The 21592-nt window shown below is 39.1% G+C and overlaps 1 protein-coding gene across 1 annotated transcript in view; it reads right to left on the bottom strand.

The window, feature by feature from the left end:
- The window catches only part of dclre1a (DNA cross-link repair 1A (PSO2 homolog, S. cerevisiae)), a 45771-nt gene that overhangs the window by 15485 nt on the left and 8694 nt on the right, over positions 1–21592 (bottom strand). Inside the window, exons 2-6 of the mRNA XM_038822043.1 lie at positions 10683–12317; positions 8840–8973; positions 6685–6803; positions 2698–2841; positions 1400–1545 (exon numbers count right to left, since the gene is read on the bottom strand). Of these exons, the coding sequence (XP_038677971.1) occupies positions 1400–1545; positions 2698–2841; positions 6685–6803; positions 8840–8973; positions 10683–12317 (2178 nt within the window). The remainder of the gene's footprint in view (positions 1–1399; positions 1546–2697; positions 2842–6684; positions 6804–8839; positions 8974–10682; positions 12318–21592) is intronic.

The raw sequence follows: 21592 nt of genomic DNA, 5'->3' as shown, positions 1-21592 counted from the left end.
AAAAAGGTGCACAGGGTCCAAGCTAATTGAATGCCATGCCACAGCATATTAAAAGTGTGCTAACAAGTTGATTTACAGGTAGAGCTTTGATAGCTAGAAACTTAACTCGGACATGTTTACTTTGGTTTTTAAGGCTGGTTAAAATGGCAACTAAACCCTGGACCATCATGGTTCAAGTATCAAGATTACTAAATCTACCATAGAGATTGCCTCGATTCTGAGCACTCATTAACCCAGAAAGCACACTTAGTTCCACTTTCCCCCAACAAGGAACAAGCATCTCCATTAGGTGAGAAAAATATACAGGCGAACACAGCAGAGTGATCAGCACAACTTACTTTGTATTCTTAGTTTAACTGTATTGTAAGTAGTTTTAGGCAGAGGTTCAACATGGCAAAGACTAAAAATTTTGGCCGTCGTGCCTTTTGGATATAATAAATTCTTCCCTTAGAAGCTTATTTCTAAATTATTTTATTTCATGCATGCAGGGTTATCCATCTTCCCTCCATATTGTTCCCCCCCCCCATATTGGTTCAAGCATATAAATTAGGAGCAGGAGTAGGCCATCGGCCCCTTGAGCCTGCTCCAATCATTCAATATCATGGCTGATCTGATTGTAACTTCAACCCCACATTCCTGCCTACCCCCGATAACTTTCCGTGTCCTTGTTAATCAAGTATCTATCTAGCTCTGCTTTCAAAATATTCAAAGATTCTGCTTTCACAGCCCTTCGGGAAAGAGTTCCAGAGTCTCATGACCCTCAGATTTCTCATATCCATCTTAAGCCCCTAGTTTTAAACAGTGACCCCTAGTTCTAGATTGTTTGTCTGACAAGAACAAACATCCTCTTCACATCCACCCTGTCAATACCCCTCAGGATCAGGTTTTGATCAGGGCTCTCCTCTTACTCTTCTAAACACCAGTGGATACAAAGCTAACCTGTCCAACCTTCTTCAGAAGACAGCCTGCCCATTTGTCATATTGTTACCTTGTTACTGTGCAAATAGTCAAAAATTACCAATACTGAAAAACAAAACCCCTTCTCAGGCATGCCATGAAGTATCTTATACTACGCACAATTACAATTTTTCAAATTCAGAACTAAAGAATATTCAGACAGATGCTGAACAGAGCTCTCAGGAGGCCTTACCTTCATGCTATCCCATTTAGTTCCTCCAATACATGGTCACATCATTTTAGCTAGTCCTTTTCACACAAAACCTAACAGGCATTTGGATATGATGCTAGCAAGCATATTCACCGTTAATTGATCATTAGAAGTTGCAATTAATCCCATTTCTAAACAATTTAACAGTTTAACTGGGGGGAGGGAAGAGGAATCACACACACACACACACTGAATGCTTGTTATGCTTGTTGCATTACATGATATTCTTACCAAGGAAAACTTTCTCTTTTCCAATTGAATAAGTACCACAGACAATCAACGTCCTAGGATTCATCATTACAGTTTCAAAAGCAACATTAGCAGCAAACTGGATGGCTTCTTGCTGAGAAGGAAAGGTGTATTCTGGACTGCAGTATCTGCCAAAACAGACAGCACTTCACTCAGGAGGCAGTATTCCAATTCCATAATCATAAGAATGTCAAAATATCTTAATTAGCAGTTCGCCATTAAAGTATCCTTGAACTCTTTTCTCACTACTGCTATTTTAGGAACAGGTGCGTGGAAAGCAGTTTGTGGTTCTAGATCAATAAATTATATTCACAGTTCACAAATATTGCATATTGGCCAATGGAAAGAGCGCAAAATTGGCTGAATTTCAAGAAAATGCAATTGTGTTCTGCTTTTTTGTTACAAGAGCTCATGAATTTTGCTGAACCAGTTTTCCCAATTGAAAATCACTGACTAGGCCTTGTGTGACTACAGCAACGCCATTTTATCACAATGTTAGTAGAAAACACCTTGCACACAATTCGGGTAAACGCGTTTCACATGTCCATTTACTCTTTCACCGAAGTTTGGAATTCTAATATGAACTCAGATACAGCGAATCTTAGTGCAGTTTCTTAAGATTTTGTTTAGCTGTTATGAGCAGTATTTGACTTGTTATTGTTGAGAATATTGACTTGTACAACAAGATGTTCCAGTTCTGCTAGCTCTCCATCCATAATGTGGTTGGATGCTGCATGCCTATTGCCATCACTTGCTCTGTTGGAGCTGCTTGTTATTATTGGCAATTGGTGCAGTTGACCCCAGCACCCCACTCCATACAATGCTGCTGGTGTTTCCATAATGCTGAAATCTAATGTTTATTGTGTTGCACATTGGTAATTTACAGAACTATTAAGCAGTAGCTTGGTAGCTCACTGGGCTAAATCGCTGGCTTTTACAGCAGACCAGCAGCAGGGTTCGATTCCCCTACCAGCCTCCCCGGACAGGCGCCGGATTGTGGCGACTAGGGGCTTTTCACAGTAACTTCATTGAAGCCTACTCGTGACAATAAGCGATTTTCATTTCATTTCAGTAACCAAGGAAATAAAGCATAGATGACAATGATCAAAAACATTCACATGCTCTGCTTTAAACTTGCCAAACTAGGTTAAAATATGCAATCCAAATATAAATACTGAGATCACAAGCTAGGACATAATGCATCGGACAACACTGGTTTAAACTAAAATATTTTCACAAAAACATTCTATTCTTTTAGTCATGTAATAAATATCTCTTACGTGGTATCCAGATAAAGAGTATGAATTTTTTGCCCCATGAGATGAGTGTAGCGCTCCATGGAGGTATTAGCTCGAAAATCACCAGTGTGCAATAGCGTTTTACCATTTGGAAGCTGGAACAGCAGCAGGACAGCACCTGGACAGCTGCAGAATATTTACAGGTGATTAAAGTTAGGATAGAAGGTACTAGTTTTATAGTGCAAAAAACAAATTTAGGCTCATTAAACATTTGAACGTCAAAGTAATTAGTGAAAACCTTTGCAACTTTTACTATCAAGCTTACTTAACATCACTTGCCAGCATCAAGATCTTCAACAGCACGGACAATGAAAGCAATAGTAAGGGGAAAATCTAGGAACAGGATTGGGCCTTGGAGTTTGTCCCACCATACAAAAAAAAATTATGGCTGATTTGTGACCTAACTGCACATACATAAAGGGAAGTAACAAAAATTCACTAAACTCAGATTCAAAAATAATAATTGACCCTTTTGTGGACGAGTGTTTCAAAACTTCACTGTCCTTTCCTCATCACTCCCCAAAACAAAGTCTGTCTCTAATTTTTAGACGATACTCCTAATCCTAGACTCCCTAACTAGCAGAAGAAGCTCAACCTTTATGGCCCAACTTTCCTGCTCGATTGCCAGCAGGAGTACCTCCAACTCTTACCCACCAACCTAAATATCACACAATTTCACGCACTACTAGGGTAGGCGTGCATGCGCCTGCCAAGCAACGTCAAATTCTGGCCATGGACGAAAATGGTAATCCAGCGTTTAAAATTCTACAGGAATTGTAACACCAATTTACGGTGGTGTCAGATGAAAGACAAATGTTGGTCAGAACAATTGAAAGTCCTCTATCCTTCTCTGAATAGTGATATGGGACTTTTTACATTCCCATTAGCAGACAGATAAGACCATGGTTTCGCATAAAGTGAAAGATACCTCATCTAAAAATACAATACTCCATGGATGCGCCAGTGTCAGTTTTGATAGATGTTCAAATACTACAACGGGACGTGAACTCAACACTGACAGGCAAAACTGCTATCACAGAATCAAGGCTGATATATGATATATCAAGTCTTCAGAAGAAGCTATATATAAAATATCTGGAACTCATCACATGTTTAACCCAGTACTTCCTTTCACTCAAGCGTTATTTGAAGCATGTATTACAACTTAAAAAAAGAAAATTAAATCTTGGTGGAAAAATAGATTATGCCAGAAAAACAACTTTAGAAATATAGACCGAGGGAGATGGAAGGACATTGAGATTAGGATTAACTGAGTCCTGTGGAAACTGTATTTGTCAAATTGTTTAACACAGTAATGTGTCCAAATGCTATAAATTAAGATTGTTACAAATTTTAGGCTTTACTTTATAAATCAGCATTAAACATTTGCTGAATGTCTTTAAACCATGTAAAGTGGAACAAAACGTACAGTAAGCAGAACAATTGCATGACTACTTTTACCTCAGGAACAAATCTAACTTTAACCAAGACTAACCATTTTCCATGTCTTCTTAAGAGAGTCTGGTGGAGTCAGAACACCCTCAATACAGTGGTCATGTAAGCAAGCTTGTATCAGAAAGTGTGCAGGCCTATATATGCCAAAATATGTAACTTGAATATTGAGGCAGCAGAACGGAGATCAGAAAAATAAATAGTCATAAGTAGGAATACAAGGTGCAGCGACTGGTGTTTAGGCACTTTACATGACATTGAAACAACTCATCTGACTACACCGGCCTCATTTGCAGCTGAAAACATAATTCATGCCGTTGTTAATTCTAGACTTGCCTGGCTGGTCTCCCACATTCTACTCTCTAAACTTGAATCACCCAAAGCTCCGCTGTCATTGTCTTGACTCACACAAAGTCCCATTCACCTCAAACCCATGTTTGTTGACCTACAAAAAACAATACAGCAGAGGAACAGGCCCTTCCGCCCTCCCAAGCCTGTACCAGTCATGATACCAACCTTCACAAAAACCCTCAGCACTTCCTAGTGCCATATCACTCAATACCCATCCTATCCATGTTTGTCAAGATGCCTTTTGAATGCCATTAATGTATCTGCTTCCACACCTCCCCTGGCAGCTCGTTCCAGGCACACATCACCCTCTGTATAAAAAAAGCTGCCTCACAATCTCCTCTAAACATTGCCACACTGGACCTTAAACCTATGCCCCCTAGTGACTGACCCCGCCACCCTGGGAAAGAGTGCCTGCACTTCCCCCCTCAATCTTGTAGACTTCTATCAGGTCACCCCTCAATCTCCGAAGTTCTAATGAAAACAGTCAGTCTATTCAGCCTCTCCGCATAGCTAACACCCTCCAGGCCAGGCAACATCCTGGTAAACCACCTCTGCATCCTCTCCAAAGCTTCCATATCCTTCTGGTAGTGTGGCGACCAGAATTGTGCGCAATACTCCCAAGTGCGACCGTACCAAGGTTCTCTACAACTGTAGCATGACTTGCCAGTTTTTACACGATACCCCGTCTAATTGAAGGCAAGCATCCCATATGCTTTTTTGACTACCTTGTCCACTTGTGTTGCCACTTTCAAAGATCTGTGGACTTCCACGCCCAAATCTTTGACTGATATTTCCAAGAGCTTTGCCATTGGTATATTTCCCTTCTATGTTAGACCTACCAGAATGCATTACCTCACATTCATCTGGATTAAACTTCATTTGACATTTCTCTGCCCAAGTCTCCAACCTATGTCCTGCTGTATCCTCTGACAATTCTCAAAACTATCTGCCACTCCACCAACCTTGGTGTAACCCGCAAACTTACAAATCAAACCAGCTACATCATACTCTAAATCCTTTATATTTCAAACAAGAGACCCCCAGCATCGATCCCCGTGGAACACCACTAGTCACAACCTTCCATACAGCAAAACACCCTTCTACTGTTACCCTCTGCCTTCTGTGACCGAACCCTTTTTTTCAAATCCCTCCTTGGCTTCACCCTCCCGAGCTCTAACTTATTCCTGCCCTACAATCCTCAAGAAATATCCGTGCTCACCTAATTCTGGTCTTTTATGCATTCCCAATTTTAACTGCTTCACCACTGCTGGTCATGTTTTCAGTTACCTAGGCCCTAAACTCTGGGATTTCCTTGATACACCTCTCCAAATCAAACATTTGGTCATGTGACCTAATATCGCCTTGGTGGTTCAGTGCCACTTTTCCTTTTATAACAAAAATGAAGGATAATTGTTAATTCTCTGCAGCTACACAGTTGTTTCTTATCATAACTTTTGACTGCAAAACAATTAAAAGTTTGTACATCATTGAAACAAACACTGAGAAATATCTTGTCTGTTTAAAGCCAGTTGTTGTCAGCTTAGTTGTAGAAAACCCAATTAGAGCTGATTATTATAGACAGAAATCATTAATGCCAAAAGATTGGGTTTGGTAAAACTTTTTTTAAAAATGCCAGAAATGACAGACTGAGAAGTTTAGGGAATAAGTTCCAGAGAGAGTTGACTGAAATCTTATCACTAATGGCTGGCAAAGGGGGAAATAACTAATACTAATGGTGGAGTTGGAAAAATTGTGGTTTGGGGACATAATTTAAGACTAGACCAGTCGTAAGTCTCTGGAGAGATATGAAGATGAAAGGTTTAATCCCAATATATTGGGTGCCAAGAAGGATAGCAATAAAGACCACACAATCCCAGGCTTTTATGCTTCAAACAATTTTTGATTTTGCAGAGGGCAAAGGATATGGAACCAACAGGAATCTCTCATGGAATTAAAGGTTCAAAAGATGGAATTACATTGTGAGAATGTTGGGGATGAAAAAAAGGTTGGACTTGGGAGTACAAAACCCTGAGACAAAGATTGTGCAATGCAGAAATGTAACAGCCGATTGTAGGGCCAGTAGACAGTAAGTTGAGAGGGTGACCACACTAAAGAGAGATTGCGGTGATAATATCAGTACATTGCGATGGAACACAAGATACTTACTGGTTTGCATCCAAAAGCACCACCTTAACTCCATCCACCACACATTCCGAATTCATGGGTAGACTGGTGACATACTGAGCCTGCACTTTCAGCTTAGATATCACCAAATTGCCAGTTATCTGAAATTTACACATAAAAAATTATTTTTAGTAACCGATCAAGTGGCCTGTCTATTATGGTCATATGTTCATAGTACAGCCGTCCAGCAACTACACTTAATTAGTTGAGCAAATCACCACATATCGGGGTTGGGGGTCAAAAGTTTAAGAACTGGCAGTGTGTCCTCAACCCTACTATTTACATGTCCATTGGGGATAGGTTCCATGCCTAATCTTTGTGGCCAGGATGAATGAGGTTTCCAAGGAAAGCTTTAGTCTTAATGAACAGTCTGTAACAAGTCATATTTTGAATACTCTTGCCTAATAAATGTCAAACTTTCCAAAAGAAAGATTTTTGGAATGTACAAAAGTAGTTTTTGTCCTTGGACAGCAACAAGATCAGAATGGGCTCAGAATGAGTCACAATTAATAGTACTAAGTCAAAAACATAAAATTATGAGAATATACAGCTAGATAGGCAATTTGGTCCATCAAGTCTGTGCTGGTTTATAGTTCACCTGAGCGAGTCTCCTCCATTTCAGTTACCTAATCTCAGTCTGTGAGCATATCCTTCACCCCGTTTCTCACGTACCGGTCTAGGTTTCTTTTTGAAAGCATTCAAGCTATGTTCCTCAGTGAAAAGATATCTTCCCCCACCCCGGCCCCCATTGGATTTATTAATATCTATCTTGCCTCTGGTATTGGATTCTCTCACAAGTGGAAAGATTCTTTTCACATCTACCTGACCAACCCTTACATAAAAGATCTCAGGTGACCTCAAGTCTTCTTCCGTTCAATCTTTCCCAAAAGCTGTAACCTCAGTTCTGATACTGTTCTTGTAAACCTTATGCTGCATCTTTCCTTTGTCACCTAGATGTAAGCCTACATGTGACAATAAAGATTATTATTAGATCGCCAAGTTAGCATCTGCTAAATTTAATATTAAATTACTTGCTCCCAAGTCCAAATTGATTTTGGAAACAGTGCTATAAGCAGCAACTCCTTCCCAGGATAGAAGGATAGAAGGAAAGATGGATATATATATTTTTTTAAATGAAGTAACATTAACCATTCAAATTTTAAATCTGAGGTAGTGATACTATAGAAATATGACCAGCTATAAACAACTTCAACTTAAATTCTCAATAGGAATACAAACTAGTCTTCAATGTTCATCGGATTTTTTTTTTTATATAGCTCAGTGTAATTTGTAATTAGTAGCACTAGAAATAACTTAAATACTGCCTTTACAAAATGTTTACAATACAGTAATAAAAACAGAAAATACTAGATATATTTTGCAGGTCAGGTCTTGGACCTGAAACAATAATTCTGTTTTGCTTTCCACAGATGCAGAGTATTTCCAGCATTTTGTTTTTTTATTTCAGATGCAAATTGTAGCATCTTAGAATTTTACTTTTGTTTGACTACAATTATCAAATAGAAAATGCTGACTTGCCACAGGTACGAACTACAGTGACATTTAATCGGGATTCTTCGGCTGCGCCCATCCGCCTGCCGAATGGAAATTCCTGTCCAAGGTCAATGGACCTTTACATGCTCCGCATCTTGTCCATGGCGATCTTGCAGCGGGCGTGGCTGAAGAATCCAGCCCATTGTTTTCCATTAAAGTTCGTGCATATGGTTTAAACACTTGGCATAGGCTCACTTCCAAGTGAAGTACATCTATCGGTTATATTTACTGAACATCTACATAATTTAGTAAGCAGGGATGTAAAAGCATTCAATGATCAAACAAAACACTTTGCTCTTCAATTTACCATTTTATCAATAATTGCACAAAAGGTTAAAGTACACAGGAATACACATATACATTACATGCTAAAACATTGGGTGTAGCTGTAACTATAATAATCAAGGCTAGACCCAGGGTGGAGATAAAAATTTGTGTTCCAAAACTAAATTATTCAAGGCCAGACCCAGGTTGGAGATAAAAAATTGTGTTTGTGTAAAGAACATATCCGAGACATTATCACTCCTAGGATTCTATTGGTTGCATTTCATCAATTTGTTTAAACATACTCGTACAGACTTACCGTGCTGCAGTAAATAGGACATTTGAAATTCTTGGTAAGGCCTCCATAATGATCTGAATGAAAGTGAGTAAGGAAGTAGGCAGAACAACCCTCAATAACACCATATTGGAAGGCATCTACTGTGAAATTAGATCCTGAAAGAAGATCAGTTGTGAGGCAGATTGTTTGCTGTTGTACAATACAAATATTCAGTATTTTTCAAACTTTTCAAAAAGAATCAGTCATGACCCGAAGAGAGTTCTGACACAGCAAAGATTTATTTTGGAGGTGCCTGCATCTTAAATCACACCAAATCCCATCACCCTGACATTAGTGTGATTGTGTGTTCATCCTCTAAACTTCTTGCCGTTCCTTCAAGATGCTTATTAAAATCTATATTTTGATTACACTTTTGGCCTGGGATTAAGTAGAGTGCTCTTTACAAAAAGGACTACTGTAGACTCAATGGCCTCCTTCTGCTCTGTAAATTCGATGATTCCTTATGTTATCATAAATAATACATTTTCCAGGTTTGTGGCCAATACGTGCAACAAGTTTGCATTAACCAGAAAAGCACATTCTTGTGCTTTTATACCCACCCCTCCCAGAGTTCAGACTGAGGAAGGTGAGGTGGAGGATGCAGTGAATGTTGGCCTTCATTAAAAGCTCAAGGACAACACAGTTTTGTCTCAGGATTATAAATGCAGACAAAAATTTGAAAATGTGAAGCTTTTTTCATTAGAATGAAAATTATGGGATGATAAGGACAAGGCTTGTTATACAGAAGCAGACCCTTTGCTGGGATTGATTGAGTGGGTCTAGAACAGGGGTGGGCAAACTGCGGCCCGCCAAAGGTATTTCTGCGGCCCACCAAGTCATTAAAAAAAAAAAAAAAATTTTTTTTTTTTACATTTTTTTTTTTTAAATTTTTTTTTAAAAGGTTAATGGGTGGGGGGCTGTTGGGTTACTTACAGGTATAGGTGGATAAGTTGACTTGAGTAGGGTGATCATTGCTTGGCACAACGTCGAGGGCCGAAGGGCCTGTTCTGTGCTGTACTGTTCCATGTTCTATATGAGGCGCCCACAATCATAACCGGGTGAAGTAATTATTTTACTTAATATACTATGCGGCCCTTTGTGAATTGTGAATTTCTGAATGCGGCCCTTGCACGGAAAAGTTTGCCCACCCCTGGTCTAGAACAAGGGCCATAGATACAAGATGAACTGCAAGAAATTAAGAGAAAACTTATTTTCTCTTAGCTGAGGATCTGTGACATTCATGCAAGTGTTTTAATACTGAAGATTAGATTGACTGAGTGGATGGGAAATGAATAGTAAAATGGAATGGAAACAAGATTTGGACTATTTGCTTGCAAGAAGGGAAGACAGACATGGATTAGTTAGACAGAATGCTGGTTTCAGTACTGAAATTTCTATGCATTTAATCAACAAATTACAATTTAATAAGGACATCAACATGCGAATCTCCTTAACCAACTTTTACAATTTACATCTGCTTCATCTTGTCTAATGGACTAACAGTTAACCAGCATTGGATTTCATTTATATCTGAAACGTTACTCCTACTATTTGTTGCTTGCGTGTTATCACTGGAGATGTGAGAAGGATGGCTCATCAGTATTAGAATTAAGAACTATTGTAAACTTTAGATTCTCTGGAATGCTCGTAAAAATTAGAACATAAGTAGGTTCTGATTATAGAAAGCAATACACATATAAAATTACATTCTTCTACTTTACACAAATATACCATGACATAGTTGCTTATAATTTGACTCCTGGTCACTGTCCAAAGAAAATAAACTGGTTGTGAGCAAAGTAATTTTCATAAAATGATGGTTTACCTGGAATCTTCTTGTAAAAGGGGCATTGCTTATTTTTTTGATATGCGCTTCTTTGCCTTTTTGTTCTTGATGGTTGTCCATCAGCAAGCTCTGTTTGAAGTTTATCTACAGTGCCTATGCAAGGTTCATCACCTATAGAGCCTTCTATTTTCCTCTTCCTTTGTTTTTGTCTTCTTTCATTGTATGAAACCTCTGAAATCAATTCCTTTGCTTTTCCTTGAGGTATATTTGTTGGGCATTCTTGCTCTTCCTTGATTTTTGGCTGAAGTCCAAAAAAAACTCCAATATCAGTTTGCTTTAATTCTTTATTTATAGCACTCCTCTTCGGAATTTTTATAGGACCCCTTTCCAACAAGCCTGGTGATGCCATTTCCAAAGGCTTTGTTCCACTTTTTTGAACTCCAAAGCTGTGTAGAGTTTCAGGATGAGAGCTGCCCTGTTTCACAATGCTGAACGAAGGCAAAACTGGTGGGCGCTGAGGTACTGATGTCTTTATGGGACAACTAGAATTGCATCTCTCTTCTTCTCTTGTTTGGCAGTCACAAGGTTTTTGCACTATAACATTTTGAATAAGCTGCAATGATTTGATTGGTTCCTGTTTAATTTGTAGGGGCTCCTGTTTAATTTGTAGGGGCTCTAGTAAATGATCAGAACGGGAGTGTACTGGTTCCAATTTAATCAAGTTTGATTCAGTTAAATTAGATTGTGACCAATTATTACCCTGTTCAACATTCTCATTATCCAATGGATTCCAGTTAATTGCTGACAATACAGCCTGTGCCTGTTGTGGTTGGGTTGCAATACCTTTTCTATTTTTAGTTATAATATTGACACTGTCAGTTAATAGACTGGAATCTGGATCAATAGCAATAGTCTCTATGTCAGTTGTGACCGTGTCCTTAAATCCACTAGATTTATGAAACAATTCCTGCCCATGGTTTTTAAGGTCCCCAGAGTCAGAAAATGTGTCATCTTCCAGTTTACAATTATGATTAATAGTTTGACCATGAAACAATCTTCTCCTTGTAAAAGATAACATCTTTTGATCTGGAATGTCGCCACTACAAATGGGAGAGTAACTAATATCATCCTGGTTATTGTTGGCATTTGAAGCAAGGACAAAAGCAGATTCATCATCTGAATAACTTTGCAGCTCTACTATTGTGCTATTAACTTTTGTCACATTATAAAATCTGTCAATGTTAATCCCAGGTTCTATTGCAACTGTTAACTGTGGTGCTGAATGATGTAATTTTCTGGGTAGGTTACTAGGTGACACATCATCCGTTGAAACTTTTTCGGAAAGGGAAGTCACTCCTTTTGTTGCTTTTGCAGCTTTGAATTTGCTTGAGCTTTTCTTTGTAGCTTTGATGGCAGGTGATTTTAGCAGTAGTAGAGCATTTTGATTTTTGTTTGTCAGATGTTCTTCAATCTTGGAAGCCTGACTATTCAACAAGGATTGGTCATTATTGTTAAAATCCGGTGAAACTGCAAGGGCACCTCTCACTGAACTGCTGGGAAATGTTGATTGAACATCGCTCTGGCCCAATGCTCTTTTTTCAGCAAGTAGCGAGTGGGAGTAGCGTTTGTAGTGATTTGGAATTGTATTGTTACAAAGCAGTCCATCTGGGCATTCTGTTGAAGTAAAGTGAACTAATTTGTTAAGGAATCTTATCAATTCAATAGGCAATCAAATGTCTTCCAAAACGATCTGCTGGTAAATATATTCATTTCTCATTTATCAAATTTTAAGTTTGAAATTACTTTTATCTAATCTCTGTTTTCATTTCTCAAAGATAACAGCATCATCAGTAAAATATTTTTGTTAATATATGATTAATCATGCTGTACAATTCCATTCTGAAAATCCCAATGATTACATTTTGTAAGTAAGCTTTTTTGGCAAGAAGTCTAACCAGCAAGTATATCTAATTTATAACTGTTTTTATTCTAATCTTGCCATTTACACCAGCATTTCTATTTAATATCATTTATGTCTGAACACTATTTTAACAGGTTTAACTTAATCGGAAGCAACAAGACCCCAAAGAATTTGGAGGGATGGGTGCAGTTTTTAAGAACTCCCAAACCTCTGAAAAGCTTTATGTTTAAATGTAATTTCAGCTTTGGGAGCTATGTAAACATGATCTCTACTTTGTATAGAATGGTAGTGTCACAATGTTTATTTTACACTTTGCTTTATTTCTTTAAGCATCTAGCAATTGTTACAAATGTATACATATATCAGCTAGTCCTCCAATTTCAAATACCATTTTCCAAAAGTTTCCAGTGACTCAACAGCATTTCCCCCCCTCACAGATTGCCAATGAAATTGACACCAAAATTAGTTGGAAGAAGGCCTATAATTTTGGTGATGGTAACCTTCAGGCCCTCCTTAACAAAATATAGGGCAGGTGGACTCTCTCTCAGGCAAAACTGGAATATGCAGGCAACTGAAAAAGAAAGACCTGCCTTTCTAAAGCACCTTTCACAATCACTGGACGTTCCAAAGTACTTAACAGCCAAATAGGAGCTTACTAGAGTGCAGTTGCTATTGTAACAACAGCCAACTTGTGCACAAAAAGTTCCTTTTTTATTCTTTCATGGGGTGTGGACATTTCTGGCAAAGCCAGAATTTGTTATCCATCCTTAGTTGGCCTCGAATTCAGTAACTTCCTAAGTCATTGCAGAAGACAGTTAAGAATTAACCACATTACTTGTTCTGGAGTCCTATATAGGCCAGACCAAGTAAGGATGGCAGATTTCCTTCCCTAAAGGACATTAATGGACCAGATGGGTTTTTAAACAACCATTGATGATAGTTTCATAGTTACCATTACTGAGACTAATTTTATATTCCAGATGTATTAATTGAATTTAAATTCCACCAGCTGCTGTGGTGGGATCTGGACCCCTTTCACCTCAGCATTAGGCTGGGCCACTGGATTACTAGCCCAGTGACATTACCACTACAACATCTCCACACATTCTCTCCCCCCCCCCCCCCCCCCCCCCAAATAGTAATGTAATAATAGGCAAATAATTTGAGGTTTTTTTCCAAAGTTGATTGAGGGATAAATATTGGCCAAGACATTGGGAATAACTCCCCTGCTCTTCTCTGAAATAGTGTTGGTTGAACATTACATCTGTAAGACAGCATATCCAAAGTGCAGCACTCCTTCAGTGCCACACTAGATTGCTGTGCTCAAGTGCTGGAGCAGGATTTGAACATAAGGGTGACTAAGTGGCAAGAATACCACCAACTGATCAGAGCGAATGTAGAAGAATGAAGAACGGAGGCAAAGGCACTTGTTACTGCCATGACCTCCAGGGTGGTGCAGGATTTTCAGGTGAAATTCAACAATCTTACCAGAGCAGAGAAGGCAAGGCGCTCACCATGCTCTCCCTTTATTCCTCACCACCATAGGTATCACCATACTCTAGGTAAATAAAAGTTAGAGGTGAAATCAGAAGGTCAAACCTCCAGGAATACCTCAAGTCAAAATAATTCTCCTTCATTCATTCAGCCCCATTAGACAAACGCAAGCAATAGGTTTAGTCCTTAGGGCAGTCAGTGAATACCACCAACACTAGATGCTCTCTGACAGTCCTGTCCTCTTATTCATAACGAATCCAAACACAAGCTTGGGATCTTCTGGCTAAATGGACTCTGCCATTTCCTGAATTGGACTTCAAAGAGGTGTGCGGGGTACAGCAAACCAAGACTATCTTCGCCAGTCATTCTACTGAGTATTGCAGCATTCTCCCAATCTGTCCAGATACCTGACGCAGTAACTGAAAACTCAGAGGATCCTATCAACTACCTGCTGGCTGCATGAGCATGATTGCATACATACAAATCACAAATTAGGAGCGGGAGTAAGACACTCGGCCCTTGAACCTGTTCCATCATTCAATAAGATCATGGCTGACCTGACTGTAATCTTAACTCCACATTCCCACATACCTCCAATCACAAGGGGAGGAAATGTTAATCAACAATTTATCTAGCTCTGTCTTAAAAATATTCAACGACTGCTTCCATTGCTTTTTGTGGAAGAGAGTTCCAAAGACTCACGACCCTCATTTCTCCTCATCTCAAAAATAAGGCGACCCCTTATTTTTAAATAGTGACCCCCTAATTCCAGATTCTCCCACAAGAGAAACATGCATTTCACATTCACCCTCTTATTAGGATCTTATATGTTCCAATCAAGTGCCACTCATTCTTCTGAACTCCAGAGGATATATGCCTTACCACTCCAACATTTCCTCATACGACAACCCTCCTATTCTAGGTATTAGTCCGGTAAACCTTCTCTGAAATTCTTCCGACTCATTTACACCCTTCCTTAAGTAAGAAGACCAATATTGTATAGTGCTCTAGATGAAGTCTCACCAATGCCCTGTATAACTAAGTATAACCTCTCTACGATTGTATTTAATTCCCCTCGCAATAAACAATAACATTCCATTAGCCTTCCTAATTACGTGTACCTGCACACTAACCTTTTGCGATTCATGCACCAGGACATCAAGGTCCGTCTGTATCTGAGCTCTGCAATCTCTCACCATTTAGGTTTTTTTTATTCATTCATGGATTGTGAGCACCGCTGACTTGGCCAGCATTTACTGCCCACCCCTAATTGCCCTGAAGGTGGTGGTTAGCTGTCTTTCTGAACCGTTCACTCCATGTATAGAGGAATTGCAACAGTTTGTTTTATTATTCTCCCTGCCAAAATGGGCAATTTCACTCCTCTGCTGTATCATGCAGTCCCAGAATGCTGTCATTAGCCATGGCATTAAGGGTATGTCTTAGCACCAATATCTATCTGACATTTTCTGCTTGAATAAGCAGGCAATGGCAGAGTAGCAGACATTGAATGTATCATGGCAGTTCTCCATCTGCTGGTTGTTCATGTGAAAAATTGACTCCCAGATGTTACATAATCTGCAATTACGTGAATGAAAACCGTTTTGATTAAAGTAAATTACAAGGTTCTCATTCAGATTTGAGTGATGTATATCCCATTGATTACCCTCCCCCTACCCCCCATCCCCTCTGTGGAAGCCAGTGAACCTGTAAAGATGTATGGCTCTCTCTTTGTTCTACCAGGAATGTGCCATATTTAATAAACTCAATAGCCCTGGGGAATAAGATATTGAGAATGTCACGTGCAGTTTCCTGATTCATGTGGCAAAAGTTTGCTTAGATGAAACCTGAAATATTTAGGGACTTGATGGTCTTTACTGTGACAACCCACAGCTTGCAGCATATTGCTCAAGATCATCGAAAAGTATTCCTGAGATAGCCAATGGCTTCCATGGTAAATAGCAGTTCCTGGGCACACAGACGATGTGTCCTATCCTCAAATGATAGGTACCACCGTTACATTCTCTAGGGGGATAATATGGAGTGGGGTAAAATTATAGTGAAGTGTTAAATCTAACTGAAAGGCTATTGCAAGTGAATATTCCGTTATGAAATTGGTGCGTGGAGTGCCTAAAAATCTGAAATTTAGAACGTTATGGTGAACCTTAATGCAGGTCTCCAAATGAAAGGAGTTTTTATTTTTTTAAAAAGAGACAGAAATTAATGCAATATGGTAGCCAGAAAGCTTCCAAAACTGAATGGCCTTGATTTTGGGCACAAATTTGAGCCTGTTCTGACTAGCATAAATACAGAAAATTTGTATTCTATGTTGAAACAGAACTATTTTAATGACAGCATGAGATTTGGTTGGTGGTTTCACTAAATCAGCATAAATGATAAAGGAAATTCGGGCATAGAATAAGTCAGCCACACTTGAATTTTTCTTGGTATTTGAGCCACAAATTGGGTCATGATTAGCTGTCAGTTTGGTACTAATTTCAGAAAATGCAGAGGAGTCAATGTTCTGTAGAGTAAGGTAATATGTCCGACTTTTGTCATTAGTTTAGGTTTTTATGATTTTGTTTTAGAGTCAATTGATTTATTAGGTTTCCTAAGTTACTGCAGTCCATTATTTCTGAGCAATGCTGGTCAATAGAGTATGCTATCCCGGGTTTGCTACTCTTAATCCCATGAATAGATAAAATTCAAAACCATTGCATTAGCCAAAATAACCTTATTACAGCCTTGTCATTAGGTTCTTCGGTATAATAACTTTCGTTAAGTGTGGTTATAGTCACCGTACATAATGGACCTTCCATTTCCTCTTAAGATGCAAGTGCCTGTATGCAGTGACACCGATTTTCAGGAAAATGGAAAGTGCAGTCTGCAAAACAAATCTGAGAGGATATTCAGTGCACTTGTGCTGATCAAATGGGTATTATACCAGACTGAGACAAGATTTATGCCAAATCTTGGTGGAGGTTCATTTTAGTGTAATAACATGACAGTGTGTATCGCTGCATGAAATGATTCTATCAGCTTTTTTCCCATTCACAAATGCAGGTCATTGTAAATGGGTATTTAATAAGTAGGAATTGTTGGTAAAAAGGAAAAAAAAACCTTTCACAACCTTGGAGATGTCTTATGAATTACATCTGATGCATGGAAAATGTTGTGTACAAATTAGCTACTATGTTCCAAACAACATTGAGACAATGAGAAGATGCCTTAGTACTGGTGGTTAAAGGATAAAGTTTGTCCAGGACACCAAGAAGAACACTCTTCAAAATCAGTTGTGGGATATTTTATGTCCATCTGTGGGGGCAGGTGGGACTTTGGTTTAACATCATATCTGAAATACAGCGCCTTCAGCAGTGGAACAATTTCATCAGTGTCATGGAGTGTCAGCTAAGATCTTGTGCTCATATTACTGGAGTGGGACTTGCACTCACACAACCTTCTTGTGTCTAATCAGTGTTGTCAATGAGCCAAGTCTGATCAAAGAGATAGAGTGAAGATGTATCTGATTTGACTACATATCTCAGTTCTATATTAGGCTTGGAAAAGTTAAAGATGCAGGGACAAATAATGGAAAGAAAGAAAATCAACTGAAGATCATTAAAAAGGTAGTAAATGAGATATACTGCAAGAACTACAGCTGCAGACATTAATTGTGCTGCATGCTAAAATCTTGAATACTCTCACCCTGTAAGGATTAGAAATTTGAAGATCATTCGGTTCTCTTGGATTGAACTGGAGCTGTACCATAGTTTTCCATATCAAGTAATTCTCATTTTGTTTGTTTAATAAGATCTGTAAAACTAAACCTGGTTGTAACGCTCAAACTGGAGCAGAGGATGATCTGAATTCCTGCACAAATCTGGTACAAAAGTATGCTCCCTAACACATTTTCACAAACAAGTTAGGAGCTGCTACATGTTACGTAAGGAACAAGACAACAATCTTCCAGCAAAAATCTAAAGATATATTCTTCAATTTAACACTAAATTGCGTACACTTAGCTCAAAACTAGACCTTTTGAATAGTGAAATAGTGTCAAAATACTTAAGAGCTCCCGGTTTTGAACACTTAAAAAAACTCGGAATAATGATAGTTAATTGGAACTTGTTTTTCCTTTAAATCCTCATTTCTCCTCCAAAGAGTATACATTTTTCTTTGGAGATTCTTTGCCTCAGGTAATCTTTGAGTCTGACTCCAAATAAGTTATTTAAAATATTAATATTAACAATATTGCCTTTGGGTGGCAGCTTCCAGCAGTCCTTTCAGAATCACTGGCCTACCTGTTGAACTTCTAAAGAAACTGACAAACATAGCATGTGTCGTCCATTGGTCATGTAGTCATTCACAAACCAGTTTGGCCCACCGCTTTGGCAAGTTGGGGAAACAATGCCAGTTTCAGGTAACTGCCTTGGATACCTACTAAAAAGTCCTCAATATTGTGATGGTGTGAAATAGCCATGTATGTGCTGTTCACTATACTGAACCCCTGGGTGCCCTTTTAGGAGGTCCGCAGACTTTCAACAGACGTGGATATATGAAAATAATTGTGAAAAAGAAATGATCAAATAATTTCAAATATTTGTTGAAAAATCACTTTTGCCACCATTTTGGGCTCTTTTGAAGTATCATGCCCCAAGAGGGTGTTAGTGATCATGGTATTCCACATGTGGTTATGTTTGACACGGTATTGCAGTGGTGTGCCATTGTTGTTTGGCTGACCAGGAGACTGTCTCTCTTATTGCTTGCCATAGGCTTTTTGGCAAGATTTGCAGGTTTAAAATCGAACTGTGTGGCCAGATTATGAACACCTTCCATGGCCATCAAGTCCCAAGAGTGTGTCTTGAACCCAGACTTTCCTGCTCAAAGATAGGGACGCTCCCTACTGCGCCACAAGACACCCCTTGAACTCTCCCTAAACAGAAAAACAGTGGGCGGAATTCTCCCCCCCCCCCCCCCCCCCCCCGCCGGGTGGGAGAATCGCCGGGGCGCCACGAGAGTCCTGCCACGCCGCCCCGGCACCCGCACACAATTCTCCCACCCCCCCCCCCCCCCAAACCAGCGCAGCGAGAATCCTGCACGGGGGTGAGGGCGGCCTCAGATGGGGTCTGGCCCACGATCGGGACCCACCGATCGGCGGGCCGACCTCTCTAAAGCAGGACCTCCTTTCCTCCGCCGCCCCGTAAGATCCATCCGCCATCTTCTTGCGGGGCGGCCTCGGGGAGGACTGCAACCGCGCATGCGCGGGTGACTTCATTTACGCGACGCAGGCCGCGTCATTTACGCGGTGCCACGGTCCAGCGCGCGTAAAATACGTGACGCCGCTCCTATCCCTCCGGGGGTGGAAGAATAGGGGGCTGGAAGTGGGCTCCGACGCCGGAGTGAAACACTCCAGTTTTCACTCCGGCGTCGGGACTTTGTCTCCATTTCGGAGAATCGCGCCCAGTGTTTGGAATTATGGTTTTGAAAATAATAAATGTATGAAAAGTTAAAATGTAGAACAAAATGAGTTCCCATTATCAGAATTGTTATCTTAAGAATATGACTTCCTAGGAAAGCACTTAATTGATGCAACACCACACCAAAAAGATACCATACTTTAAATTTCACATTGCTGTATATTTGTTGCAAATCAGTGTATCAGAAACATTTCCTTAGGTTTAATGGTGTCAGTTTATTCTCTTAATATGTCTCAGCATCTAACATTTTATACGTGACGACTCACATTGTCCTGTATCTAATAATACAATAAGCATAATTCTTACTAAAAATCACTGCTCGTGTAATGTGCTACATAATTCACATCTTTTAAGTGAGCATAGCAATAACTTTCCAATAAGAGATATTAACAGTCCATTAAATAAACACTGCACTTTCGTAACAAATGAGTTATTGTTCATTCCTAACATTCAGATGGACTTTACAAAATTATGATAGCTAAAATCTCCTCTATATCATTCTGGACTGCAAACATTTATTACATAGCTGGAAGATATGTGAAACCGTCCCGATATATTTAATACAATTACCAGTATTAGTGTTTTGCATAGCTCAACACTTATAAATGGAAGCACTGGAATATATGGCTTAAACTTATGAAGATTATTTTTAACATTACAGTAGATACTAATACACTGTAGAGGTATTCCTTTATGCACTGCCCCAAAAGCACAATCTTAACAATGGGAGAATTTAAAAAAGAAAATCTTCTCCCATTCATCAGTTAAACATGTATGGAATGATGTAGAACATTAGTAATACTAAGGCTCTCCCAAATTCTTGGCACTGTGCTTCGAAAAACTTCAGCTGTGATCTGAACCTTTGAAAAGAATGCATTAAGTGGGAATGGGAGTATCAGCTAATTTATGTGGATTGAAAATTCTACCATATAAAGTAACATCTGTCAGATATTAATTCCACATATACTCTATCTTCATTACAACATATTTTCTGGAAGATAAGTATTGTTCCTCTTGCAAATTTAACGTACAAAATGTAGCATGAAAAAGTCAAAAGCTAAAGTCAAGCTGACTTAGTGCTATAAATGGGAATCTCATAATGTGGTTAGGTGGAATATATTAAAATTAGAAAAACACATAGGGTGATCTCACATCTCAATTTTTACTACTAAATAAAATCAAACCAGTCATGCCCTTCAACCTTCTCCCTGCTATCCGACTTAAACTATCTGTTTCTGTGCTGTAACTGTGAAGAACACCAATAAAACAACTCTGCTAGCTGTAGAAAATGTTTGGATCCAAGTTTGTGATAAATTCTATGCTTATTGAGTTGTGAAAAAAGGCACAAAAAGATGCTTCCTCCCCTTGCATCAATCACTTTGCTACATTTCAGAGATGTCTCCAACAACTATTTGATGGGCATATTACTGTTAAAACTGTGGTGTTACAGACTAAACAGCTTCACTGACGATTGCCAAGGCATGGCTTAAATGTGATTTAGCAGTTCTCCTAGCAACTGTTATTCTAATAACCTGCATTCTAATATTACACCACCCTATATTTTGCTTTCCTGTCAACTAGCAAATATCAAACCAAATTACAAAATTTTATCTCTTGATTATTTATATGGACGGTTGAAAAAAAAATCAATCCTCATATTACATCATGCCAGTGACGCACACAATATCATTAACATGATTAACCAGTTCTTGTTTACTCATTATCTCCACAGCAAACTGGAGTGAAAACAAGTCCTTTGGTTAGCTGGAAATTTGTGATAAAAGTATCAAATATCAGAGAGACGTTTCCCACATTAATATTTTTGACAAAAGGGACGTGCAGCGTTGATAGCAGTAGCTCAGTGGCCATCTGCAGATACTGTGTAAGTGTTTACAGAGCAAAATAAATGTTATTCTTCTGAAGTCTCAGTCACAAGCTAATTTTATTTTTATGGGTACACTCAAGTATATGCTGCCCATTCCCCCCCCCCCTTGAAAAACCCCAGGATTATCTATTGCCTATAATCATCCCCAGAAAACACCCAGCCTCCATTCAGTACC

The sequence above is a fragment of the Scyliorhinus canicula genome, chromosome 16 (genome assembly GCF_902713615.1).
Source record: "Scyliorhinus canicula chromosome 16, sScyCan1.1, whole genome shotgun sequence".
Lineage (NCBI taxonomy): Eukaryota > Metazoa > Chordata > Chondrichthyes > Carcharhiniformes > Scyliorhinidae > Scyliorhinus > Scyliorhinus canicula.
This window is presented reverse-complemented; position numbering and strand designations above follow the sequence as displayed.